A 27,998-nucleotide genomic window follows, 5' to 3' on the forward strand; every position below is an offset into this window, starting at 1 on the left:
TCATTTTAAAAACTCACATCATCCTTTAATTTACAAAGATAATAACACAGACACTGTACAGTTAGCATTGATTACTGCTGTAAACTCTCGGAAAAACAGTTATTAAGGCTCCACAAGGGATTGTAATTCTTCACCACACCCCGTCTGTTTATCATCACAGTCTTCTTTACATCAGGGACATTCACTGATGAAGTCTCTACTATGATCTTATACATGCAGCATGTGCTTGTAGAGATGTATGTGCAGTAGTAGAAGTAGTTTTTTTGAAATGCTTGAAGTTAGTAATACTAAAAAAAATAGAAACAGAAAACCACAGTGTGATGACGTCAGGTGTTAATATATAAACAATCTAAGGGAGTAACAGTTGTGCAGGTAAACCACAGGACCTGGAGTTTAAACTCAAAACAGAAGATTTACACCACATACATCCTCTTGTGTGTGTTTGTGTGAGAGAGTCACTTCCTGGAACACACTGATGAGGGTTATAGCCGAGGTGAGGCTAAAGACTCCCAGCATGCCGACGATACTCGAGTGTCCCGTCTGCACGACCTCCAACTAGACCTTTAACCTCATGACCGAAGAAAACCGAAGCCTCACGCCACCTGCACAAAACACAGAGAAACACGTTCAGTATTTATCGATGTTCCTACGATGTGACTGAGTGATGAAGTTGGTGGTTTGTTGTTATAAACAACATCATTAACATGGCTGTTATGTTCAGTTGAAATATTTTGACCGAAACATGTAAATACATACTATGACTTTTTTTTATGACTTTTTTCGACATACCATACTATGACTTTTTAATGTTTTTTATGACATACTATACTATGATTTTTTTAATGATTATTTATGACATACTGTGGTTTTTTTTTTTTTTACTTTTTATGACATACTATACTATGATTTTTATGACATACTATACTATGATTTTTTTATGACACACTGCTGTTTTTTTTAATGAATTTCTTTTTTACTTTTTATGACAACTATGATTTTTTTATGACATACTATACTATGTTTTTTATGACATACTATGTTTTTTTTATGACATACTATACTATGTTTTTTAATGATTTTTTATGACATACTATACTATGTTTTTTAATGATTTTTTATGACATACTATACTATGTTTTTTTGTTTTGTTTTTTACTTTTTATTACATTCTATACTATGTTTTTTATTTTTTATGACAAACTATACTAAGATTTTTTTAATGATTTTTTTATGACAAACTATACTATGTTTTGTTTTTTTACTTTTTATGACATATTATACTATGATTTTTTAATTTTTTTTTTTTAATATTTTTTATGACATACTAATGATTTTTTATGACATACTATACTATGATTTTTTATGACATACTACCTCTGGAGCTGTCTTACATTTAAAATTATTTTTAATGCAAAGAAACGTGAATATTTTGTATTTTTGTAGGTACAAGTTATTTTTCACTTAAATACAAAAAGTCCCCTTTAGCAGATAAATACGAGCCCTGATTGTAACCAACCATTGATGGGTCTCAAGGGGGTTAGTTCAATGTGTGAAACCACATTAGGAAATCACAGTTTCACCACTAGAGGGCAGGCAGCTCCATCACAACAAGGATTCAACATGACTGTGTGGACATCAGCTGTATTTTGACCCCGCTGACCCTCAGAAGAGGCTGTTCATAATGTTTGGAGAGGTTCCAACCTCTCGTCACTAGTCTCTAACAATTGGCAGCCTGCTCTGCTGATAAGGATTTTTTTTTTTTATCCTTATAACCGGCAAAGCTATTGTTGGAGGGCCATGTTTTGTTTTTCCCATCAGGAAAAAAAAAAGCGTGAAAAGAGATAAGCGGTAAATACAGATGACAATGTCAGATGGATGCAAAACATGAGGGAGAGTGAACAAACTGATCTAACTAACAACATCCAGTCAGTCAGTCAGTCAGTACTTTGTTTGTTAAAAACGGGATCGAAAAATACAGGTACTAATGAAATTACTGGCCGGAATAAAACATGGGACAAAAAAATAAGTTTTTTTTGCCTTTCTATTAAATAGGCTGAAGTAAGCGTGTATCGTATTCAGTTGTTTTAATGTGGATTTAATTGTTTTTATCTGTATTTAAAAGCCTGACCAGGAACAGGGACTATTATGCATTATATTGGTTTAATTTCTTCTTTCCTATATAACAATTTATATCTGTATTTTACCTGATAAACAATAAATACATAAAAAGTTGTTTTAGACACCAACAACTGAAGAGAAAAACTGTTAGAGACCTTGTTAAAGGATCAGGAAAAAAAAGGCTACTTCACTTACATTTAGCATCTAAGCTCATCCCTTTGGACATTAAACGATACAGAATGTTAAAGATTATAATACAACCTAAATAAAAAAACACATATTCACCTTTCAGATGCTTTCTCAAAGTTTAGAAACATGTAAATAAAATGAAAAACGCATCCTGGCCTTCAGTATGTACTTCAACAACTACTGGAACAGATCCATAAAGGATAAGTCTGGCATTATTCTGCATTTATTTATTTACTTATTGTCAATAACTCCCCTGAAAAGACCAAAACAAACTATTTTAGTCCACCTCTGAATATTTTCTGACTTCCCTATCCTGTCTGTGGCTCTCAGCCCCGATCCCACTGGTTCCTACTAAAGACGTAAATCTTTAAAAACAGGTTGTTTTTAAAAAAATAATTAAGCAAAATTGAAAATGTGCATTTGTTTGGGACTATTTTCTCTCGTGGATGAATACACATGTGGTGCTCTAGCAGCAACTATTTAGTGGAATAATCAACCATTTATCAGAAAATCGCTGAAGAAGATTACTTTCTAAAAAGCAGCTGAGCTTTCTAACGAGTTATAGATAGATTAAAGGCTGCTTATATAGTTTATTAAGACAAGGGGGAGTGTTGTGTCCGATATTTTATTTATATTTTCTGCGCATGTGTTGTCGAATTGGTGAAGATGTTTCTTAATTTGCAGTGCGTTGATCTCTCAGGGCCACCGTACAAAACTATGACTATGAAAATGGTGCATTTTAAAATAGTAGATATACTCTGGTGCAATTCAGAAATCAAATGAGTCTTAAAAGAAATCACTGTAATAACAACATAATACGTTTGTTCAGACTGATTCTGATCAAATGTCGCAGCCGTTTGTATTTCCAGCTCACCGTCTTCGTATCATTTGACCCTAAAGAACCTTTTCTGTTGTCATTAAAACATGTTTAGCGTTCAACACGACTTTTAGCCCGAGGTCACGGAGATCTCTCATATGCCAAACCTCTCCGTGTGTGCGTGCGTGTGTGGTTGCATCACCGTGCTGGTAAAACAAGGATTTCCACAAGTCCTTTCTACATTTTACAACAATAGACCTGAATGTGCTGCTTCTCACATTGTTGCCTGAGAGGTATTCTGAAAGAGGATCCATTCATGACTTGTTTCCTCCTGGCAGCAGATCACACAAACAGTTTTTTTTTTATTGTTTTCTTTGACCGTTCAGGTAGCGTTAGGACGCCACCCATTTACCGGCATTATCCAGCATGTGATACTTCCTGTTCTGAGAAAATAACAGCTGTGCTCTTGACAGGTTCCTCTCAGCGAAACCTTGAGTTTATGAAACGCATCTTCCTTTTCCCCCCCCCCACCCGAGTGAGTAGTTGATGTTTTTTGTGTGTCTTTTACCGTCTCCCTGCAGTTATTACACAAAAACAACCTCATGACTGATGCTTCTGGGTCGACGAACCCTCTGACTTCACCTCGCCAAGTCCTGACAGGACTCAGGGTAACACAGACCACAGTGTCAGATCATCACCATAACACGGCGCTGACTCACTTCTTGACAGGAGTGAATCAGCCGACCCGCTGTCCCCGCTCTCACTTGGGTGATTTGGGCTGCTGGGAAGACGAGGCCGGGTCCTGCGATTTGGGACTCGCCACAATGACTGCAGGCATTTCTAAGAAGCCACAGCCTGTTTTACTTTGTGTGCGTGTGTGTGTGTGTGTGTGTGTGTGTGCGTGTGTGTGCGTGTGTGTGTTTCATTACAGTATGTTCAGAGCTGTATTTATTCTACTTTAATTAATTAATTAAATTTAATTCTGGTTTATTATAACTTATTCTTATTGGATAACTTAATAACCCAGTAGTGGAAAGTCATTAAGTTCATTCACTCAAGTACTGTACTTATGTAAAAGTACAAGTATCTTAAAACTGTACTTGAGTATTTCCATTTTCTGCCACTTTATACTTGGAAGAGAAAACTCAGCTCTGCAGTAGCACTGCCGCGGTTACTTGTCATGAGGTAGCGTTGTTGAGTTGAGGTCCTCTCTCCGCTCTGTGTCTGTGAAGTAGTTACGATGCGGCGGTGCTTGTGCATGTGTGCATGTGTGTGGGGGGGCATGGCCTTGGAAGGAGCCCCGAGGGGAGGGCGTGGGTTTAGACGGAGCTCCTGAGGCGATGCTACTTTCAAATTATGCTAGCTTTCCAACATCGTCGACCCGATCTTTAAGAAATCAAAAATTTGACACAAAAACGGTCCGCCAGAGTCCAACATCAGAACTGCGCCCATAGCAACGGTCTGTTATACATAGCAACGGTCTGTTATACATAGCAACGGTCTGCTATAAAGAAATAACAGTTTGTTCATAACAAGTCATAGTCAAGTCAGCACACTGACACACTGACACTGTTGTTGCCTGTTGGGCTGCAGTTTGCCATGTTATGATTTAAGCATATGTTTTATGCTAAATGCAGTACCTGTGAGGGTTTCTGGACAATATCTGTCATTGTTTTGTGTTGTTAATTGATTTCCAATAATAAATATATACATATATTTACCTAAAGCAGCATATTTGCCCACTCCCATGTTGATAAGAGTATTAAATATTTGATAAATCTCCCTTTAAGATACATAAAAATGTGCGATTAATTTGCGATTGACAGCCCTAAAACTTATTGATTGGTGCAGCTTTAAAAACAGTCTGATCAGACTTTTTTCTCGCGAACAAGAAAATAACTTGTAATAAACCAAATTTCATCCTTTAACAGATTAAACAAAAGAGTAAATGTATTGTGAAGTGAGTGTGTGTGACGACCTGGTGGCGTCTCAGAAGAAGTTCTTGATGAGCGGAGTGACGAGTTTCACCCACAGCTTGACGTGGCGGTCCGGCTGCTCAAACGTGGAGCCGGACACCTCCGTGGACCGCTGGTACAACATCTCCTGCTCCTGAGAAGCACACAGTTAAACACACAGGTGTGTGTTTCAGTAACGAGTCACACAGTCATTCATCATCATCATTCCTGGCTGCGGTTAACCCACCTCCTGCAGCTGGCTCTGCAGCTCCTCGTTCTCCGTTACTATGGCGATTTGGGCCTCCAGGTCACGGTGAACCGAGCGGTAACCGAAATTAGGGGAGCCAATTAGAGTGAGGCAAGGCCGATCCTGCCCCTGGAGGTAATACCACAGACCTGTAAGGGAGAGGAGAAGCGGAGTGAGCCAGCGAGGAGGTAATGCATCAGAGAGACTTTTCCAGCATTCAGGATTTCTGTCGGCGCAGACCACAACTAAGAGGAAGCACATGCAGAAATCCCCAGCGTCGATCCAAAACCCCAAAGCATGAGAGAGAGTGAGTGTACATCCATGTCCCAAGGCTACGACAGAATGACTGTACAAGCCGTCTTCTCTCACGCTACATACCGCTGAGACCACAAGAAGAAACAGCAGAGCAGGGAGAGTAATGTGTTTTATCATCTTCACTGAACCAAACTAAACTAGTCTGGATGCTGCTGAGCTCTGGCTTCAGCCTCCTTCACACATAGTGTTCCGGTAAATTACTGGCACTGCTAGTGACTTTCACACATGCACCACGTTCAGGTACATTTCCGTCTTGTGCTTTTTCACACATGCCATGGAAATGCTGGAATAGACGGGGCAAGAGACATCCAGCTAGTGGTGTCACGATACTGGGATTTATAACTTTAATACAATACCTTGAAAAATATTGATATTGGATACCATTTTTGAAGAAGAAGAAGAATAAGAAGAAGAATGATGTTGAAACCAAGAAGAAGAAGAAGAAGAAGAATGATGTTGAAACCAAGAAGAAGAAGAAGAAGATGAAGAAGAATGATGTTGAAACCAAGAAGAAGAAGAAGAAGAAGAAGAAGAAGAATGATGTTGAAACCAAGAAGAAGAAGAAGAAGAAGAAGAAGAAGAATGATGTTGAAACCAAGAAGAAGAAGAAGAAGATGAAGAAGAAGACAAGTCAAACAGCCGTGAAAGCACTGACGTAAATGCTAAACCGTAAACAAGTTGCAGACTCAAATACGTCTCGGGTTGCAGCTACTGATTATTTTCATTATTGATTATTTTGTTGATTAATCGATTAGCTGTTTGGTCTATAAGATGGTGAAAAATGTCGATCAGTGTTTCCTAACAGCTCAAGATGACATCTTCAAATGTCTTGTTTTGTCCACAACTCGAAGATATTCAGTTTACGGTCATAGAGGAGTAAAGAAACAAGAAAATATTCACGTTTAAGGAGCTGGAATCAGAATTTTGACTTTTTTTTTCTTAAAAAATGACTCAAACCGATTAATTGATTATCAAAATAGTTGGTGATTAATTTAATAGTTGATAAATAATCAATTAATCGTTGCAGCTATAAATACGAGTCTTGTGATTGGTTCACCCGCTGCACGCGAAAGCGTCTTTCATCAGACGGATTTAACCCTTCATGTGCTTGTTCCTACAATGTTACTGTTTTCATTGACAACACAGACGCAACGGCATCTCCCCTGAAATATCACGAGATCTTGAGGTGGGATATTGGTGGTACAGATATCTCCTTGAATATCAATCTCTACTCCCATTCACACATGCAGGAAATGTTCCCGAACATTTCAGGGATGGACTGCCAGAATGTGTGAAAGGGACTTTAGATCGCAATCTCTTGTAAGCCACGTCGATGTGAGAGTTAGTGCTGAAGCTATTAGTCAAAAAGTAAAAGTATGTGTTCTTTTGTTTCATCCCACCTTTGGCGTGGAAGGTCCACTGTGATCTGTGGTACTCGTGCAGGTGTACTCTCTCCTCCTGGCCCAGATGGCACACCTGGTTGTAGAACTGTCTGGCGATGTGGATGTAGGCCGCGGGGATCGCTCCGGCGATGCCCTTGGCGCCGAAGAACCCGTTGACCTCGGGGGAGGCGGTGAGGATGCGGTAGCTGGCTCCGGCCCCGAGCACCAGCTGCATGTACGCCCGGGTCAGGTTGAAGTAACCCGATGTTAGAAACACAGTGGAGTCCGGCCCGGCGTCTGTCAGAAGGCGCTGGAGGTTTAATAACAAACGGGAGAGTGAAGAAAATAAAAATGAAACTGGTTGCTAAGCTAATAAAGAGCTGATTATTAGTGTTTTATTACTGCTGTTTACATAACTCTCATTATCTGGACGATTTGTCACATTTATCATGATAACAATAAATGATGATAACATGCTATTTATTATAATTTCCTTCCTCGTGTTTGCTCATGTCTGATTATTTTGTCTTAATTAATTACTGAATGATTAGTTTAAAATTATTTCTTGACTGGAGTTTGGCTGGTTTACCGGTTGAACCTGGTTAGATGTAACTGGTTGTCTCAGTTTATTTACATAAGATTAAGACAATTTATTTATTGCAAATTGATTAAATTTATGTCGTTAAGAATTTTGTAATATTGTACAGCACTAGCTCAATATGTTTGCTTCTTATATTTTAAAGAAATCTAGAATTTATTAATTTTTTTCTCATTAAAAACAAACAAAAAGTCCAGATAAAATCAGATTTTAAAAACATGTAATGCACCACTCTGTAAATGATTTCATGTATTTTCTGATGCAAAATCAACAACTCATTTTCTTTTTCTCTCCACTTTTATGAATATTTTCTGCAGCTGATGCAACAAAGACTTGTTTACTGTTTAAACTACAGTGGTCAGCTTCTTCTTACAGAAGACAACAACAACTTTTGGGTGCATGAGGACACAAAATCGGTGTGAAAATCGTTTTTAACTGCTCTGCTCCTTTTAAGAAACTGGGTATTTCTCAGTGAAAATATGTCCAACAAGCGACGAGTCTTATATTCGCATTACTAGAAGTAAACCTGCATCGCCAGTTAAATCAAAGCAACCGAAGAGGACCAACGTCAATGTGATAAATACAACTTGTTGCAACAGGTCCTCTCGTTATGAGACTTAAAAATGTTAAATGAGACAGTGTTGATTCAACTCTTTATGGAGCTGTAAATTACAGTATATCACTCTTTATTGTGTTCATTCCCAGAATATGTGACTAATAAACCCGGAATAAATGTTCAAATATTTATCCATGGTTTATTAGTCACATGGTAATCTATTAGTCATGTATTATTTTATTAGTCACATGTTCAAAACAATCCCATAATGACTACGAAGGAGCTCTATCTAATTGTATTTATGACTTGTTACTAAGGAAAATGAACAAACGGTCAACTTCAAAGCATTTAAGACATTAGTGGATAAAAATAGAAAATACTTAACAGCATGGTCAAAGTTTGTATTAATTAGCATCATGCCGTTAAAGGTGTGTTCTGTGTAATTGTTTGGGTTTAAATGTGATCAATGTCAGGTGTGGAGTTTACCTGTGTGACCTGCTCGTCCACCTGGATCCCCAGCGGTTTCATCTGGACCAGAGGGAACACCCAGGTGTCCTCCTCGCCATCGCTCATCCTCTCGTCCTCCGAGTCCTCCGAGCCATTCAACAGCCGCTGCCTCACGTGGGCCGTGTTCACCACCTCCATGATCCGCTTCCTCGCCGACGCCGAGAAGTCCTGCCTGTTGCCTGGTTGCCACGGAGACACAAAACGTGAGTGTGCAAACAAACACAAAGCTAAGTGGGAGGCAGGTCACACTGATCTCTGGGTCACAGCGAGCCGGGCTGGGAGAGTGTTTGAGAGAATTTACAGCCGCTTACGAGCATGAAGCAGAGAGAGGAGGACGCTGATGGGAATGAAAATACAACCTCAGCTTAAGAGCTGGTGGAAAATGCTTGTTTCTGATTGGCTGGCGAATGGACATTAAAACTGTATACTGTATATCAGTTTAACCATCAGTTTAAAGGCGCGTTCAGACAGAAAGTGAAGTGAATTTTTGGCCTACATAACGGAGAAGACCCACTGGAAGCTGCTACGTTTACATGCATACCAATATTCCACTTTTATTCTTCAATATGACGATATTCTGAATTTGATATGGGTAAACAGCATATTCTGAATTAGGCCTTATTCCGAGTGAAGACATGTGGGATATGCCGATATTATTCAGGTTTAAGGAGCATTCTTTGTATACAGCACATTCACATTCCTCTTGTCTGTGTACGTCCAGCTCTGTGTGTTGTACACAAAACAACTAGCCGACAGTTTGCAGAGATGAACGCCCAAAAGAAAAGCCCACATTTCTAGTCGGATGAGAAACTACTTTTAAACATTATGAAAGACTTGGATATCAACAGATTAGCCGTAGGACGTATATACGTCATGGGGGCATTTTACTTTAATCGGAGAATGCACGGCTGCTTGTAAACATTCATTAGTAAACAGCTTAGTAAGAATACTGTCTTTTTCGGAATAAGGGCAAAACACTGAATATTTTGTGGATGTAAACAAAGTGTGCAGTGTCAATTGGTTCAAATGTTTAATCGCGATTAATCGCACATTTTTAATTTTTTCAAAAATGTACTTTAAAGGGAGATTCGTCAAGTATTTAATACTCTTATCAACATGGGAAAATCGATTGGTACCAACCAACCATGTCATACTAGCCTGTCGTGAAGGAGGTTAAATAACGCTCCAAACGTGCGCTAAATTTTGACGAGGAAAAACTGGCATGGCCATTTTCAAACAGCTCCCTTGACCTCTGACCTCAAGATATGTGAATGAAAATGGGTTCTATGGGTACCCACGAGTACCTGTGAGGGTTTCTGGACAATATTTGTCATTGTTTTGTGTTGTTAATTGATTTCCAATAATAAATATTTACATACATTTGCATAAAACAAGCATATTTGCCCACTCCCATGTTGATAAGAGTATTAACTACTTGACAAATCTCCCTTTAAGGTACATTTTTAACAGATGAAAAATATGAGATTAATTTGCAATTAATCGTGATTAAATATTTTAATTGATTGACAGCCCTACTCGCTACTGATTGGTTAAGGTAAAGTGAAACAAAATAACCCAACAAGAAATCAGCTAACATGAACACAATGTCAGTCTGATGAAGCAGGGTAGATACCACTAAAGGAGAGTGAGAAAATGTTGTAATTTGGGTGAACCAACACTTTAAAGGCTGCCGGTAACTGAGCAGCAACAGTGTTTTGTGCGGTTATCAGTTACTCCCTGACTGACTCAAACTTCACCTCCTCCTCCTTGTCTGTTTATTTTTGTACATCAGGACGCCTCACTGTGTTTCATCAGTTGTTAATGCCTTTCATTAGTATTTCACCAGTGTGTGTGTGTGTGTGTGTGTGTGTGTGTGTGTGTGTCAGTTCCCACTCCATATCGTCTTCCAGCAACACTGTGACATCACAACTCTATTCCTGGTGTTTGTTACCACGGCGGCCCAGTCCTGCAGACATGATGTCATTCATCCCTCAAACTAACATCCTGGCAGTCTGCGCTCCAGTTACGGACACACAGGACCAGAGAGTGTGTGTGTGTGTGTGTGTGTAGAGAAAATCCTGACAATTTCGCATCCGGCTGCATGGCTAGCCAACCACAAGAGCTCTCTCCATCTTTCTCACTGTACACACACACACACACACACACACGCACACTCTGACCATCATCTATTCGCCTGTCTAAGCTTTCAAGCTCCATTAGCGAAATCCATCGGCTCCTCTTGCTGAGAACCGGGCCGCTGCCACCGTAGCTGAGCATGAAGTGTCAAACAGTGTCAAAACATGTTGGAGGGTAAACATGCGTCTGTGTACATACACACACACACACACACACACACACACCTACCTTTGTACGGGTGCACCATGCCCTCCAGCATAGTGACCGAGTCGTCGGGCTGCAGCTGCAGGGAGACGTCTCCCACGGCTTCCACCAGGTCGGAGAAGAAGTCGGCGACCTCGCTGCAGTTCTCCAGCAGCACGTAGCGGTCCTGTCTGTTGGTGAAGTACGAGTCGCTCAGGTTGGCCCTGAAAAAACGAGAGAGGGAGAGAGAGAGAGTTTTTACGAGACCAGGGATCAGAGAGCATGTTTAGACAAGAGGAAGGAAAAGAGGAAGAGGGTTTGTTTGGTCGTATGAACATTTATTATTTTAACCCAAGTGTAAGAACGGGTTCCTGTTTTGGATCCGGTTCCCGGTTGGAATACTTGGATTCGTTAAAGAGAGGAACTTTAATTTTGTCTTGATTTTGGCGGTCCTTGTGGACAAAAGCGGTAGTGTTTCCGAGCACCAGATGTCCCTTTAGAAACCTTCTCGGGGTCTGACAGTCTACTCCGCGCAGTCCTGTTTCTGGTTCTCCCGTGCCTCCCTTCCCTCCAGCGGGCCCAGCTATACGGGCTGGTTCTCCAGCTGTGTGGTGTCGGTTTTGGCTCCCAGCGGAGTAAGGGTGTAAGGAAATATGGATACACGAGTATCGCGATATTATGTTGTGCAATACTGTATCGATTCTCCAGATCCGACGGCCGACATTGGGCCTGGATGCTATTCAGGCTTTCAGAGGGTTGTAACAGGCTCGGTTTTAAAGCTAGAGAGAAGGTGTAGATATAAGAAATTAGAAAATGCAAGGTGGATCTATTGGTACCAACCATGTCATGCCAGCTTGTTGGAGTGGGTATGTGCCTTTCGTTGTTGGTATGGACCACAGGTAGATATGCCAGGTGGGAGAAGCAGTGTGGTGTGTGAGAGAAGGAGGATCAGGTCTAGTGTCCTGAATCTGGGATACGTGTTTACTCTACCGTTTGGTACACAGTGTATTTTGAGCGGTCCTGTCAGGTCAGTGTGAGCAGCATGTCCTGTTTTTGTGTTCTGAACTGATTTGAAGTAGAAACTCAAAACAAACAAACTGATATTAACACAAACATGAACAACCCGGAATCAACATACCCGCTGATGATAATGCTGTCGTCAAACAGGTAGACCTTGATGTGCTGGACTCCGATGGTCTCGTTGAAGCGCTGAGGGACCAGCAGGCGCAGCAGGCCCCTCAGGTCTGGAGTGTGGTACAGAGACACCCGCATCTGAGAGTCGAAGCGCTGCAGCAACGGCAGCAGCATGGTCCTCGAGTTGATCTGCCCTGCACGGAAAACATGATCGGGATGATGAGGGAGTGGCGTCAACCAGCAACAACAAGGAGAGCTCAAGGGAAATGACGACAACCTCGTGAGCCGCGAGTAAAGTCCAGCAATATGGAGACTTTGAGGTCGGGAGCATCACTGTTGTCCTGTGAGCGCTGTAGAGCTTCCTCCATACAGTCCACCTGAACAAACACACAGAAGGTAATGCACAAACATCCAAACATGATCAAAAGAGTCATTCCAACACAGTTTTAAAAAACAAAAGTATAAAAACGACACAGCAGAATCAGAGATCCCGTCTTCTTTACTCCACACATCCTTCTTCCTTTAACCAGCCATTACACAAAGCAGTCTTAATTAGGACTAATTTGTAGAGAGGTTAATCCATTAATTGTCTATTAAATTAATCGCCAACTATTTTAATAATCGATTAATTGGTTTGAGTAATTTTTTAAGAAAAAAAAGCTTCTTAAATGTGATTATTTTCTGGTTTCTTTCCTCCTCTATGACAGTAAACTGAATATCTTTGAGTTGTGGACGAAACAAGACATTTGAGGACGTCATCTTGGGCTTTGGGAAACAATGATTGTCATTTTTTTTTAACATTTTCTGACATTTTATAGACCAAACAACTAATCGATTAATCGAGAAAATAACTGACAGATTAATCGACAATGAAAATAATCGTTAGTTGCAGCCCTAGTAATTTGTAGAGCTGAAACGATAAATCGATTAGTCTATCGAGAGAAAAGTAATCAGCAACAATTTTAATAACCGATTAATCGTTTATCATGCAAAAAATCCTAACATTTATTGTTTTCATCTTCTGAAATGTGAGGATTTATTGCTTTTCTGTGTTTCATATGATTGCAAATTGAATATCTTTTGAGTTTTGGACTGTCACATCGGGCTCTGAGAATATTTGCTCTATTTTCTGTCATTTAAACTAAATGATTAATTAAGAAAATAAATAAATAGATTAATCAACAATACTCATTAGTTGCAGCCCAACTAATTTTCTCTGAATTCTGGACAAATGAATGCTGTGTCTCGGTAAACACTGCACTATACAAAAGTAAAACCACTTTCATTTTTATTCAGCTTTAATACCGAGGAAAATGCCTGTGCAGAATTGATTACTGCCAATCGCCGCGTTATGCGGTTATATTTGTGTCCGACTTGATCCCGACTTGCTCTGATGTCATGCACACGTGGTCAGCGATAACCTCACAAGATCGAGGCCGAAAACTCCTGTCAAGGACATTTTATTTAGAAAATCCAGCGACAAAAACGGTTTCCTATTTAGCAAACCACAAACTGAGGTTTGTATTTTTGTCAGCAGGTGCCTTTGTTGTTACTCTTGTTCTTTAAAAGTCCAGGAGTTGGATAGTTTTTAGGCTTAAAATGAGATGCATTGAACTGATATATTCTGAATGTTAAATTAAAGCTGGCTTCAGTCTGTAAACCAGTCTAACATTCCTCTCTGAACAGTAGTTTCAGCTCAGACCACACAAAGAGGAACACACGACTCTGATCTTGGCGTCCTCTGTCTTTTACACTTTGTCCTACTACATGTGTATTTGTGAATGTTCCAAGACGAAGCCGCAAGTAGATTAATGATTGTTGATCAATTGGCAGCATTTCACAAACACTGGCAGGCTTTTATTATCTGTTTACTGAGCGTGGGAACAGCGTGACTCACTCCTTTGTGCTCTAAGAGGAAATGGCTGCTCTTCAGAGGGGACCACTGGTAGCGAGCGTAGACTCTTTATTTGTGGCGAGCTTGTTATTTGTTCCCCACCTGATTTGGGTAAATCGTGCATCTGGTGCCCAAATGCATTCGTTATACGTCACTCCGGAGAGCCTGTTTGTATGCCAGTAAAAGATTTCTCCTTTCCAGTAGAGAGCTCTTTGGGGACCGCCGACACTTCCAGCTCGGCTCTGGAGGGAAACGTGATCATGACTTGGCGCTCTGGGCGACACTGAGAAAATTTTTTTATTCTTTAAAGCAAAGAAGCAGCATTTAGTTATTTTGCTATGTACAATCTGCTCAAACTCTTCCCACCTACAGATCCAGGGGGGAAGTTTGTTCTCTGTCGCTTTTAAATAAGACTGATATTTAGATGTTAGTTTTGAGCAAGGTGGACATTTGATTATTTTTTAATGTAGTTTAATGTTTCCCGTTTCATCTGTAAAGACACACCAAGCCAACGGTCGGCCCTCGGTGAGGTTATTTCCTCTCATGCAGGCGCAGAACGTACGTAGTAGTTGACCGTCGGCTGTAGTCTTTGCGGTGTGCGAGTGCAACTTTTTAGCCAAGACAAAGGCGACTCAACAGGCGGCTTTTGTCGCCGCTAGTTCTTTGATGTCGGGTTGGTTGAAAATACAAGTGGAGGAGAAAGTGTTTCTTATTGATTTTTTTAAGAGAGTAGTCGATAACATTGTCAGACTTACGATGAACAGTTAAAAAAAAAAAAAGCGTAGAAATCGATGCAGCAGAATCAGAGATATCGTCTGTTTTATTCCACGCACTCGTCTTCCTCGTAAAAACCTGGTGCCTACATTACCCACAATGCAACTCGACCACAAACGGCTCGGTCGGAGATTTGGGTGTGTTATGCTAATGCTGCGTTCCATTTGAACGGAAATTTCAACTTGAACGTCCCCTGAAGTCAGATTACCGACTCAGAAAGTCGGACAAACCTCACCAACCCCGACCTCAAAATCCAAGACGGCTGCTCCGTGCATTAACAGTGAAAAAGCTGGAGTAATATACAGTTTATAGCACTTCCGTCTTATTTGTGTCTCATTAAATCAGTCATACACACAATACTGTCCGACTTCTATCTGTGGAAATGTTGCTGCAGTGTTTGTAGATGCAAAATACCGGCGTAATGCGTCGTCATCAACTGGTATTGCTAACCTGGCTGGAGCAAACCCCATTAAGTTGTCCGACTTGTTCTACTCTCCACTTTGAACTACTTTGAACTACCTTTGCATATGGCGTGCTAAACATGCCTTTCTTTATAATTTCGGATTATTCCTCGCCGCCTGCACCTGCGCTAAAGTAAACACGCCGCACAGGTGTGACAGTCGGTATCAGTCAAGCACCTTTTGTGCCGAGTCTGGGATCGGGGGGTTGCGTTACTAGATCCAGACTCACCTGCAGTTTGTGTTCGTCAGTTCCAAACCACAGACCACACTCACATCTCTGTACTGAATTGAGTTCAGGTCATTGTGTCCACTTACAAGCAAACCTGAGCTTGAAAAATAAAAGCACTGACTCAACGTTTCTAGTAATCCATCATCCTGTGAGGTTGCAGAGTTTGGCAGCAATCACAGCCGATTCAAATGCGTTTAACTGTAATTAAACATGTTTGACTTGTCTGTGCGTTTTGCTGTAATTCTCCCTCTGCTGCTCGAAAACCAGTTTCAAAAAAACAAACATGAAAAACAGCTGAATATGAGTCCAGACTGTGGTTTGTTCTGGGTTCATGTTGTTATGCTAGGCCTTCCAAGCATGGAGAACAGATGGATATCACATGCCAACATCGGTCTCCTTATACCCATAAACCCTTGCATTTTGGGGTCATTCCTTGTAGCTGGCTTAGAGTCCATTTTCATTCTGAAGAAACCACACTGTGGTTCTCTTGGAAGACAACTCTGACTCACATTTTCTGGCATCTCTGACCACTTACTTGGCACACGCCCGCCTGTGTTTGGATGCCGTTGTTCTCACCTGCCCCAAAAAACTAAAGCCATAAAAACATGAATCGCACACACACACACACACACACACAAACACCGCTCCTCTCACCAGCTCCTGCTCCAGCTGACCTGTTCCCAGATACAACGAGGCCATCACCACTCGCCTCTTCGCAGTCTTGATCCGTGCCTGAAGGGAAAGAAAAACAAACACAACAATAATGAGTGCGTGTGTGTGTGTGTGTGTGTGTGTGTGTGTGTGGGCGTCAGGAATCTGGCCAAAAATATCTGATACTAGGAAATGATAAACTGTCAACAGAAGGTACATTCCCTGCCAATCACAAGCGCATACTTTCAGTCTGCACAAGTAAACTAATCACATTCCACCGAAACTAGCAGATAGGGCTGGGCGATGTCGCCCAAATCTGCTGTGTCATCTTCGGTCTCATCCCAACTCGTTACGTACCGCTGCTTTGTCACGACACCCCCATTTTCTGCATCAAAACCACTATAGTTACCCTTAGCATCACTTACAGATTAAGCAATAAAACAACTATAGTTAGGTTTAGGAAAGAACTACAGGTTTGTACAGTGAAAATTGAACTGAAAGTTGTGAACACGGGACACGAACAGCCGTCTCCTGGATGAAAGCCTTGTGTTTGTTGGATTTTACCAAGGTCTCTCGTCACGCACTAGATGTTTTAAAGCCTGAAAACAGAGCCATGAGGAGGTGCAGAAGTCTAGTTTTCTCTCAGAACACTTGAATAATAATATGCTGAAAGGTTATTATGGATTTTTGGCCCAATGATGCCAAAAATATACTGCATAAGTCGCCAATTAATTTCCCATTAATCAGATCTAGCTTCTAGAAAGACATGCTATTGAATTTATTAAATGTATTTTTTTAATACTGTGAGAACCACAAAGGGATTAAAGCATGTTTTACTCCACGAAGGAGTACGACATCTTTCAGATTATTGGGAAGCATAAAAATCATCACCCCTGACGGCAACGGAACCAAAAAGGTGCTGCTGCGTTGTTTTTAAATCATATTTCATATTGTTCTTTATCTCATTTCCTTTTGATTTTGCTTCGGGCGCTACATGTTGGCTCGCAAATGCATATACTATAAAAACAAACAGCTTATTGACAATTAGAGGCAAACAGGAAACGGTCTGTGTGCGTGTGTGTAGAAAGTGATCTATAAATACAACAACACAATGGCATTCAAATAGAAACTTCCCAGCTCTCGCTGTTCTGGGGAAGTGTGAGCACAATTAAGTCCCGCCCACGCCCGAGGGGAAAACAATTCATCGCTCGCTATTGACTTTGGATTACCTGAACTTTCCTCCTTGTCACTTTCACCTCTGAGCAAACAACAGGAAAATGCCTAAAAAAACAGGGTAAAGAACCCGGAGCAAAGGTTTGTATAAGCTGCCGAACCGAAACAAAAGAGCCTTTAATTGAGACAGCAGCAGGAAGAACGGGGTCCTGTGGGATCCTGACACTCAGTATGCTGACATGTGCAGCAAGCATCTTGTCCAAATGTCAGTTTTAGGCTCTAACTGTAGCTTTAACTATATTTCTGGAAGTTAAGTTAAAGCATTTAGACAGTAGGACCCTTGTGTTATAGTGGAATGTGGATAAATCCGAAAGCTATGCAGTATTATGTTTGCAAACCCCTTTGAATAATCCTATGACATGCTGAAATCTGACGTTTTTAGCTACAGTAGCTACGGGCCTTTTGTTAGCGTTTCAGCCGTTGGTTGCATTTTGTGGCGCCCCTCCGTAGGCGTGGTTTTCAGAGTATAGTGCGTTGCACTCTGTCTCTATCTGTGCATTCCAATACCCATACTATTTCGCATGCCAGAAAAGGATTTAGTATGTCCCAATACATAGTATGCCAAACATACCACGATGTCCTACTACATCCGGTCGAATTTTGCTGCACGCTTTTCTGGTTATTCTGACCCACAATCTTCTGCACAGCGGATAAATGAGCAAGAGGGTCATGGCGCAATGTTTTTTTTAGAAGTAGTACATCCCAATTGTATGCATACTGCATGTAACAGTACGTACTTTGTAAGGGCAGCTACAGTACGTACTGAAGTAAAGTGGGACACACTCTACACGAGAATCAAGGCGATTTGGGCCTGATTCCTCCCAATAATAGTCAACAAAGCCACGATTCTTTTGGTGTGAGGTATGTTACGAGTGTTTTTTACATCCCCCGATCTGCTCGGAAGTCCATCCTGACCTGAATATTAAACATGTTCAATATTTACTATCGGATATCCTGTTGTATGTGGGGAACCCCGAGGACAGCCGATGACGCAGGAAAGAACGATTGAGAACCAAGCTGACTGAAGAAGGAAGGACAACCACCGTCGTCATGGCGACCGCGGCTAATGCAAAACGTGAAGCATAAAGTAGTAGTAAGATGGAGCTCAGAAAAGGAGGACCAACTTGTGGATTTGTGGCAACAACACAAGTGTTTATTTAACGTGTTTGTTTACACTAAAGTCACGTTTGATGGCGAGAGATTTTGCGAGAATAGAAGTATTCGATTTGGAATGTAGCCACTGTTTTTTGTGAATCACACCTATATATATATATTTTATATAACACACATCATCATGACTCACGTGAGCATTAAAGGTGTTACATGCTGTATTTTTAGACCTCATAGGGATGTAAATGTATATCAGGGGTCAAAAAGGTCAAACAAATCAAACACTTCTTCCACAATTAGCATCAAGAAGCTCATTTCTTGTATGTAATAAAACGTTTTGTACGAGGGAAGCTGCTGCCACAACAGCAGCACATTTACTGCTGCGGCTTCCTGTTTCTTTGTTCCTGGAGCGGCTGAATAGGCTAAAGTTAAAGGAAACATAAAAGAATTCCAATGTGGTGACACACAAGCAGGTGTGGGACTGCGTAAAGAAATAAAAACTAAATAATCCAGTTTGTAACTCTGGAGGGTTTTAATTCAAACTCTTCTCTTTAGGATTTGAATGATTCCCAAATTAGAAATGTGCACGGTGACCAATTTATATGATTGTTTTAACTGGTAAAGAAATCATTACTGGACGGTTATTTTTCAGGCTGATTATATGTGAGGGATAATATTATACAACGAGATGGTCATTGTTGTGAAAGAATCCCCGACAGGGCGATGCTGCACCCAAACGCGGAGCGGAGGGGTTTCTCATCGCCCTGAAGGGGATTCTTTCACAACAATGACCCGCTAGCTGTACATTATCCCACTTATTACACGGCTACTTACTTAAGAAATCTATATTTTGACACAAAAACAGTCCGCCAGAGTCCGACATCAGAGCTGCGCCCATAGCAACGGTCTGTTATACTTAGCAACGGTCTGTTGTAAAGAAATTACAGACCGCAGAACGCCGTGATTGACCAATCAGAATCAATTATTCAACACAACCGTGTAATAGATTTAGATGTATTTAACACAGATTAGTTACATCATAAATATGAAGAGGAGACAAATCACTTTAAGAGCTGAGTAATTAACTCCTGGCAGCTGCAGTGAGCTTCTCTGCCAACTCAGGTGTTGCAGAGTGAGTCTGATGGGAAAATAATACCTCGAGCACTTTCTCAGCCTCACTTGTTGCATCACAATACATAACGATATGGAACATCGGTGCAAAGTCAATATTGTCATTATTCATTCGTTTTGTAACTGAAACAAAATGTTTATTTTCGCACCGACCTTCATAGTCTGGTAGAACTGGTCCGGTGAGGTGAGGATGTGGATGTGGGTGCCCGGCACCCGGAAGGCGGGTACGTGCTCCTCCATCCATTGGAAGTGGCTGCAGAGGCCGTCTGTGCCCTGAGCTCCGGCTGACCCGGCGGGCCTGGAGACATGTCGGGGGGCCGGGTCGGCTTCAGCCAGGAGGGGAGCCAGCAGCAGCACCGAGGACCTGCGGGAAACAATTGGTTTTGTGTTGGTTCGGCTGAAATCTGCATTTTTAGTTCATAAGAAGACATTAGAATAACAACCGTCAGTGGGCAATCTCGGGGTCTGAGAAGTGAAGCCAATGCTGAAGTATCTTAAACTTGCATTCTCTCTAACAGCCAGCAGGGGGCGACTCCTCTGGTTGCAAAAAGAAATCTGATTGTATAGAAGTCTGTGAGAAAATGAGCCTACTTCTCACTTGATTTATTTCCTCAGTAAACATTGTAAACATGAGTTTATGGTCTCAATCTCTAGTTTCAAGTCTTCTTCAATACAGCATGATGTTCATTTAGTAGATTATGGTCCCATTTAGAGTCAAATAGACCATAAAGCAGGGGATGCTTTAGGGCTGGGCTACCTTGTGATTGACAGGTCGCTACCACGGCGTTGCCGGTCTGGGAGTTGTCTGTGTTTTCGTCTTAGAACTTTAACCATTTCACAGTGTGTTTTCAGTTCGTTAAAGTTAATTATAACATTTTTCGCCTAAAAATGTTCATCGTTTGGTTGTATTTAGCTCCACTCTCTCGTGTCACTTCTGGTGGCAAAAAAACAAGATGGTGACGGCCAAAATTCCAAACTCAAGGCTTCAAAACAGCAGTCCACAGACCAATGGGTGACGTCACGCTGACTACGTCAACTTTTTTTATACAGTCATTGCTAACTCGTTTAGTTCTTGTTTCACGTGTAAAGAGCTTTGTCTTGTATTATTGATAACAGCATCATTGTGGTTGGTTGACAATCTCATCACAAGGTCCATTTAGTAGCTGCTCTGGAGCTTTTGATCATATCTCACAATCTTCCTCCGAGCTCGTGCTGATGTTGTTGTGCTGTTTCCGAGGAAAAGTATGAACTTTGAATCTCATCATTCTGATTATTTTACACGTAATGCTCCTTCTTACCATATCATGATGGATATATCATCGTATAAATGTTCTTATTAATGTAGAGATAACAATTTCAGTCATTTGTGCAGCCCCAGCTAGGATCTGTCAAGGAGGTTAATGCACAAACTTTGTCTGGCTTTTGTCACTGATTACCAGCTTTTTATTGTTCCTCCACTTCTGTCCTTGGATTTAAGATTCCAGGTAAAAACAAAGTCAAGACAGATCAGAAGGTGTATATAATAACAGCTTTGCTCCCTCCTAAACAGATGTTTTATTATGTCTGTGATTATTTCTTCCCTGTTAAAATCTGCATGGAAATCCAGCTGAAAGTGTGGGTTGATTGAACAATGCATTCATGCGAAAGAGCCGACCTCGTCAGTGGGAAATGAGAGACGTTGCCTTAGGAGACGATGTGAGACAGAACGGGTCAGTTGTGCCGTATATCACAGATAACAATAGTTTCCTAGGTATCGTATTCTTGTGCTGTCGGCAGCGGACTCTCCAGTGTCAGACGTCAGCACTTGAATGCACCATAATACTAACCTCTGAGGTTGCATAATAAGTGTCAACCTGTGGGAAACACGGAGACTATATGTCTACCAAGGTGAACCAGATTTAACATGACAGGGAAGCTCTGCAGTCTGAAGACACCTGACAAAGGTTAGATAATATTTTACACTCAAACTACGTCTGCAACCAAGAGGCAACCTCGGGGTTTGAAAAGTGAAGCCAATGCTGAAGTGCGTTAAACTTGCATTCTTTCTACCAGCCAGCAGGGGGCGACTCCTCTGGTTGCAAAAAGAAGTCTGATTGTATAGAAGTCTATGAGAAAATGAGCCTACTTCTCACTTGATTTATTACCTCAGTAAACATTGTAAACATGAGTTTATGGTCTCTATTGCTAGTTTCAAGTCTTCTTCAATACAGCATGATGTGCATTTAGTAAATTATGGTCCCATTTAGAGTCAGATAGACCATAAAGCAGGGGATGCTTTAGGGCATGGCTACCTTGTGATTGACAGGTCGCTACAACTTTAACTCTTACACAGTGTGTTTTCAGTTCATGAAACTTAATTATAACCTTTTTGGTCACCTAATACTTAGCTCAGCCCTCTCGTGTGACTTCTGGTTGCAAAAAGAAACCAAGATGGCGACGGCCAAAATGCCGAGCTCGAGGCTTCAAAACCGTAGTCTACAAAACCAATGGGTGACGTCACGGTGAATACGTCCACTTCTTATATACAGTCTGCAAGCATGATTATTTATTTTCTCAATTAATCGTTTTGTTAATTAATTGTTAGAAAATGTCTGTTATAATTTCCCCGTAGCTCAAAGTCTTCAAATGTCTTGTTTTGTCGGACCAACAGCCTAAAACCCCCAAAATAATCTGTTTAAGATCATGAAATCAACAAATGTTTGGCATTTTTGCTTAAAAACAAGAAAACTGTATTGACTAATTGATTAATTATCACATTTAATCTTTAAGGACACAGATCCATGAGACGATTTGTCTGGATTTTCTTTCTGTGTCCTTAACTTCACCCCTCCACTTCCCTTTTGTCTCTGCCATACAATCTCACAATCTGCTCTGACAATGCAAACCGCATTAAATAAAGACAGGGTGGAGTGTGAACCTCAGACATGACTGTGACTCTCACAGGCTGATTGTCAGAATTCCTTCATATTCATTACAACCAGAACACACACACACACACACACACACACACACACACACACACACACACACACACACACACACACACATTCACAGTGTTTACATTTTGGTTTGGATTTAGCCCACAAAATAAAATGTCTACGAGAAGTCGTAGGAAATAAAAGTCACATCAAAAACAGAAAACACAGCTCGGGGATTCTTTCCAAAGCCACTTTGCTGAGTTTGAATTTCTGCAGCAAACACAGAGAGGGGATTTCCCCGACGCTGTTTAAGTGATATCCGTGTTTATGAATGAATAAAAAATCCCAAAGAGCCATAAAACAACTGTAGCATGCAAGATAACATCCTGATGTCCACGTAGCTTATGCTGAATTATTTCTTTTTTTTATAGCAGTGCAAATTACAAACGTTATCTAAAGAGAAAGAGTCCTAAAACCCAGAAATGAGTTGGCATTTTATCACTTCTCGTTCCCTCGTCTGGAAGTCAATGGGTTTTTAGTTAGATGCCAGAAATCAAGTCTGTGGTTAACACAAACTGAAGAGATTTTAATGTTTTGTTCTACGACATAAAATACATCGGTAAATATCCCACTAGTGAATTTTGAAGCCTCAATGTGTCTTACAAAAGGCGGTTGCTGACAAGTGGCTAAATGAGACTACTAAACGTCATCACGCCGACTCGTCCTCCTTAACAGCCTCGTTGTGTGTACTACCGTGGTGTAGTTCGTTTATAGCTTAACGTTATCTTTTCACTTCTTGTGATTGCATTTACGCTTCAAAAATCATAAAAGTGGTGTTCATATGTGGAGATTATCTTGCTGAACAAAACGTGTTAGTATCATAAACAAGTTTATTTTCTGCAATAATTCAAAACCCGATGGAACAATCCCATTATCCGAAGTTGGCCCGTAACCAGGGCGATGCCAACTTCCTGGATGGCCTACAAAAACACGTCATCCCTGGAGGACTCTATGGGAGGATGTCAAGCTTTGTAATATGCTAATGTAATGTGATGTCTGACCCTGAAGCCTCTACAATTACCTGTAAGTGGTAAAAGATAAGAGGTGTGTGAGGAGATAAGAAAGACACTTTGAAATGATGCATTTGCTTCATTTCAGGCTTGAGCGGAACAATATAAAATCAACTATTACCTCCGTGAAACATAAAAAAGTCAGAGAGGATTTTTGCACTATGGTCTCTGTAGATAAAGAGTATTCTATTCTAGCAGTGTAGAGCACTTCGAAGAACAGCGATTTCCTGAATTTGAGATGAAGTTAACTCCTTATACTGTATTTAACGAGGTTAGAGGATAAGTTAATAATGCTAGTTACTGCAGTGAATAGAGGAGCTGTTTACTTTAATATGCGACTGCACCACATCATCCCTTTTGATTTGAATCATGGGATGGGAAACAATGCTGTCCGTCTGTGTTGCTCGTAATTCAAAAACGTCCTGACTGGAAATCTCTGAGCTGTCCGTAATAGATTTACATCCTCATTGGTTTCAACGGATCTGGCTTCAGTTAGCAAACTGATAAAGCTGCTCTTTGTCTTCTTTTATGGTTCTTAACATGTAGATCCGAGCAATATTTCATTATCAGTACAATCATATCGTAATGCTACAAGCGTATTTTATTATAGTGATCAAAAAAAGAAAAAGAAAAGATGTACACTACATGGCCAAAAGTATGTGGACATCCAAACATTACAGCCCAACTACAAAACCATCTGCTGCTACAACAGCTTCATCTCTTCTGGGAAGACTTTGTGGAGCTGGATTCAGAGTAATTACTCAAACCAATTAATTGATTATCAAAATAGTTGGCGATTAATTAAATAGTTGAAATCGTTGCAGCTCTAGTTAGTCTACGAAGAAATCCTTTGGTCGAAGACAGCCCTCTATTTGGTCATATACTGTATCATTTCCCTGATATAAGTGATATAAAGACGTGGTTTTAACTACTGTACTGCTAATATCAAATCCTACTTGTTGACACTATTAATAAAGTGACCCACGTTTTGGCAGTTTGCCTCGTACTATTTTGGACTGATGCAGATACCACGGTTAAATGAGGGAGGAAATCATGCAGGATGATTACAGTATGAGATAAAGATAAGAAAGATATGTAGATGACAGATTATTCTTATTTCAGGCTCCAACCTGTCTCCAGGCCAAAACTCAGTTTCCTTTTCGGAAACAGAGACACGAACCAGGAATCTACAGTTCAGACTGATCTCGCCGACAGAGTCTAAAAGATTGGGGCAAGATGTCCTACCAAGGACATGTGACTAAAAACACAGGTGTACATATTAAAATGAATGATGGCTGAATTCCATTTAGCTGATTCAGTGTCACATGCTGGCTTACTGGAACAATGACATCACCGAGGACCTGACCTGGCCGCTGCATACTGACTCGGTAGTGAGAAAGGCGAGGCAGAGACGGTTTCGCCTTAAGGGAAACATCGCCACTAATTTCTTTAACGCAACTTGCGATTATTAGGCTGTAGCTAGAAAGCTAGAAAACCATTGGTACCAACCATGTTATACTAGCTTGTTGAGAAGGAGGTTAATTAGCGCTCTACATTTACGCTAAATTTTGGCAAGGAAAAACTGTCATGGCCCATTTTCAAAGGGGTCTCTTGACCTCTGACCTCCAGATATGTGAATGTAAATGGGTTCTATGGGTACCCACGAGTCTCCCCTTTACAGACATGCCCACTTTATGATAATCACATGCAGTTTGGGGCAAGTCATAGTCAAGACAGCACACTGACACACTGACAGCTGTTGTTGTCTGTTGGTCTGCAGTTTGCCATGTCATGATTTGAGCATATTTTTTATGCTAAATGCAGTACCTGTGAGGGTTTCTGGACAATATTTGTCATTGTTTGTGTTGTTAATTGATTTCCAATAATAAATATATACTTATATTTGCATAGAGTAAGTATATTTTGTCCACTCCCATGTTGATAAGAGTATTAAATACTTGACAAATCTCCCGTTCGGTTCGGTTTTGCATCCCAGCCTCGATCAGGACCACAAGGTTCTGCAAAGAGCGGTTCGTTCAGCGTGAACATACAACAGGCGATGTTCTATCCTGCCTGCCTAAACGACGTTTACAAACAATATCTGCTGCGATCTTGTTCCACCCACCTACTGATTTGAATAAACCCAAATGAGTTCCTGTAACTGATTTAGCCGCAGGTAAGTTATGCTTACGAGAGATATCAACTGTGTAATCATCGACTGGAAGTGTCGCCTGAAGGTGAGGCTGTCAGGAAGGTGTGGTGGAATGTATCTTAGTATATTTACTCAAGTATTGTACGATTCTTTAGGTAAATTACTTACTTGAGTATTTCCATTTTCTGCTACTGTATACTTATACTTCACTGCATCTCAGTGTTTTACTTTTTACTCCACTACATACATTTATTTGAGCGCTTTAGTTCATTACCTTACAGATTAAGTTGCAAACAACATATACAAAGTCAGTGAGTTGATTGTATTAGCAACTTTTATTAATTTTTCATTTTCATGGTACCAGCTTCTCAAATGTGAAGATTTGTTGCGTTTCCTTCAATTATTTCTATAACTTAAATTATTTAAATAAGCCTCCTGTTAAGATACAGTTACTCTATGGGGCTTTTATTTTGAAGGGTTTTGTGTGTGTGTGTGTGTGTGTGTGTGTGTGTCAGCCTGCTCTAATTACTTCATCTATATCACCGGTCTACCAGCAATCAACGGTTACCATGGAAACCTTTGATCTTAACTGCTTTGATGTTATTGTTAAATGCTCTCCAGTTAGACAGTTTTACATGGACTCAAAGAGAGAAACAGCTACCGAACAAGTCCTTCTACGACAAAAAACGTGACTGCTATCGCTCTGATTCTTTACGAGAGTAGTAAGGACTCCCAGATGAAGATATGGTGCGAAATTTGTGTGTGTAGTGTCAAAAATGTTCCCTCGGCGGCAGTTTCTAAAACAGTAACTTTTGCTCTGATCCAAAAACTTCAAAATTTAATATGGGCCCCTATGGGAGCGTAGCCTGGAGTTGCTGTCACTTCCAGTCATTTATCGCCAAATGTGTAAGTCTGACTGATTCCATAGCTACATGACTGCGACCAGCACAAGATTTCCAACATTTCTGTGAAGAAATGATGTATGAAGAGTGAAAATTGTGGAAATGGGAGCGAGTTTAAAATATTTTTTCAATGAGATTTTAAAGCTGCTCCGCACTCTAACTCTGATGGCCTCACTCTAAGGAGCGCAATACACACTAATGTAAAAGTCTGAGAAGGGCACATTTACCAAGCTCCGAACAATGTTAAATATTTCAAAAAGTACAAATGGGATATTAAAAGTTGAATAAAAGCCAGAATCTATGGAAGATGTGGAACATTTTACAGTTTGAATGGAGTTAATAGGTGAAAGTATGACTGAGCAGTGAAGAGTTGAAAATGCTTGAACATTTTTAAATTCTGAACATTTCTTCCATTCATTTCAATGGAGATTTTTTGATGAATTATGGTTAATAATTCTGAAAATATGAAAGGTATGAATGAGAAAAGTAATAGCCATCGATCCCTGATTGAGCTGCATGTTTTGATGTTTGAATGGAGTTTCTAAGTGAAAGTATGAATGAGCAGTGAAGAGTTGAAAATGCTTGAAAATGTTTAAATTCTGAACATGTCTTTCATTCATTTCAATGGAGAATTTGTGATGAATTATGGTTAATAATTCTGAAAATATGAAAGCTATGAATGAGAAAAGTAATAGCCATCGATTCCTGATTGAGCTGCACATTTTGATGTTTGAATGGAGTTTCTATGTTGAAAAATGTGGAACGAGTAGCATTGCAAAAAAAAGGTATGGAAAAATAATAATACATTTTTTTTGTAGTAGAAGATGAGACACATGCTCTTATTATGATAAACAAATAAAAACTTTTACTTGTACTTTGTTAAAAGGACAGTGTGGTGTTACATAACAAACACAGAGAGGAACATCATGTACAAACCTTCTGTTATGGAAACCTCTGCTGAACCTGAAGGTTAGCTGCTGCAGGAGCTGCAGAAACGAGCTAAATCTGACTTTACACTTACTTAAATTTCAAGTGAGCTACAAGTTAGTGTCTAAAGATGTTGCATTAATAAACACATAGAGCACAAGAAGTCAGATTATTGATGCATTAGCAGCAACAACATGAGATAAGCATCCTGAACTCGTGCTGAAACCCTGTCTTACTCCTGGTGTGTGTGTCTCTGTGCAGAACCGGGTCTCTTACCCTCCTCTCCGGTCCCGGGTCCGGAAGAGCCGGTCAGATATCCGGGTGAAGACGCCGCTGATGGCCGGAGAATAGACCGAGTACACCAGCCTCCTCCAGGACATGGGAGCAGCCATTGCTGCAGCAGACAGAC

The 27,998-nt window shown here is 40.5% G+C and overlaps 1 protein-coding gene and 1 long non-coding RNA gene across 4 annotated transcripts; one reads left to right on the forward strand and one right to left on the reverse strand.

The window, feature by feature from the left end:
* pgs1 (phosphatidylglycerophosphate synthase 1) lies at positions 1 to 27,998 on the reverse strand. Its single transcript, XM_074620082.1, has 11 exons — positions 27,866 to 27,998; positions 19,774 to 19,984; positions 16,150 to 16,227; positions 12,415 to 12,514; positions 12,142 to 12,331; positions 11,049 to 11,227; positions 8,664 to 8,863; positions 7,042 to 7,333; positions 5,327 to 5,475; positions 5,103 to 5,233; positions 1 to 602 (listed from the first exon to the last, which is right to left on the reverse strand). The coding sequence occupies exons 1-10, from the start codon at positions 27,979 to 27,981 to the stop codon at positions 5,114 to 5,116; spliced, it is 1,635 nt and encodes a 544-aa protein (XP_074476183.1). The 5' UTR covers positions 27,982 to 27,998; the 3' UTR covers positions 1 to 602; positions 5,103 to 5,113.
* Positions 8,752 to 27,988, forward strand: LOC141758548 (uncharacterized). Of its 3 annotated transcripts, none has more exons than XR_012591889.1 (3): positions 8,752 to 8,887; positions 12,171 to 12,533; positions 27,851 to 27,988. It is a non-coding gene; the product is annotated as an uncharacterized LOC141758548 (long non-coding RNA). The 3 variants fall into 3 exon arrangements; XR_012591887.1 differs by lacking the exon at positions 8,752 to 8,887 and adding an exon at positions 11,222 to 11,646; XR_012591888.1 differs by lacking the exon at positions 8,752 to 8,887 and adding an exon at positions 11,682 to 12,030.

The sequence above is a fragment of the Sebastes fasciatus genome, chromosome 20 (assembly GCF_043250625.1).
Source record: "Sebastes fasciatus isolate fSebFas1 chromosome 20, fSebFas1.pri, whole genome shotgun sequence".
Classification (NCBI taxonomy): Eukaryota; Metazoa; Chordata; class Actinopteri; order Perciformes; family Sebastidae; genus Sebastes; species Sebastes fasciatus.

What these genes read in the sequence shown, in the direction of transcription:
- pgs1 (XM_074620082.1), bottom strand. Translation starts at nt 27,981, where the DNA reads ATGGCTGCTCCCATGTCCTGGAGGAGGCTGGTGTACTCGGTCTATTCT. An exon ending in GTCAGCTGGAGCAGGAGCTG is followed by an intron (nt 12,515 to 16,149) that starts GTGAGAGGAGCG and finishes GTGTTTGTTCAG; the next exon opens with GTGGACTGTATGGAGGAAGC. An exon ending in CTTTACTCGCGGCTCACGAG is followed by an intron (nt 12,332 to 12,414) that starts GTTGTCGTCATT and finishes TTTTCCGTGCAG; the next exon opens with GGCAGATCAACTCGAGGACC.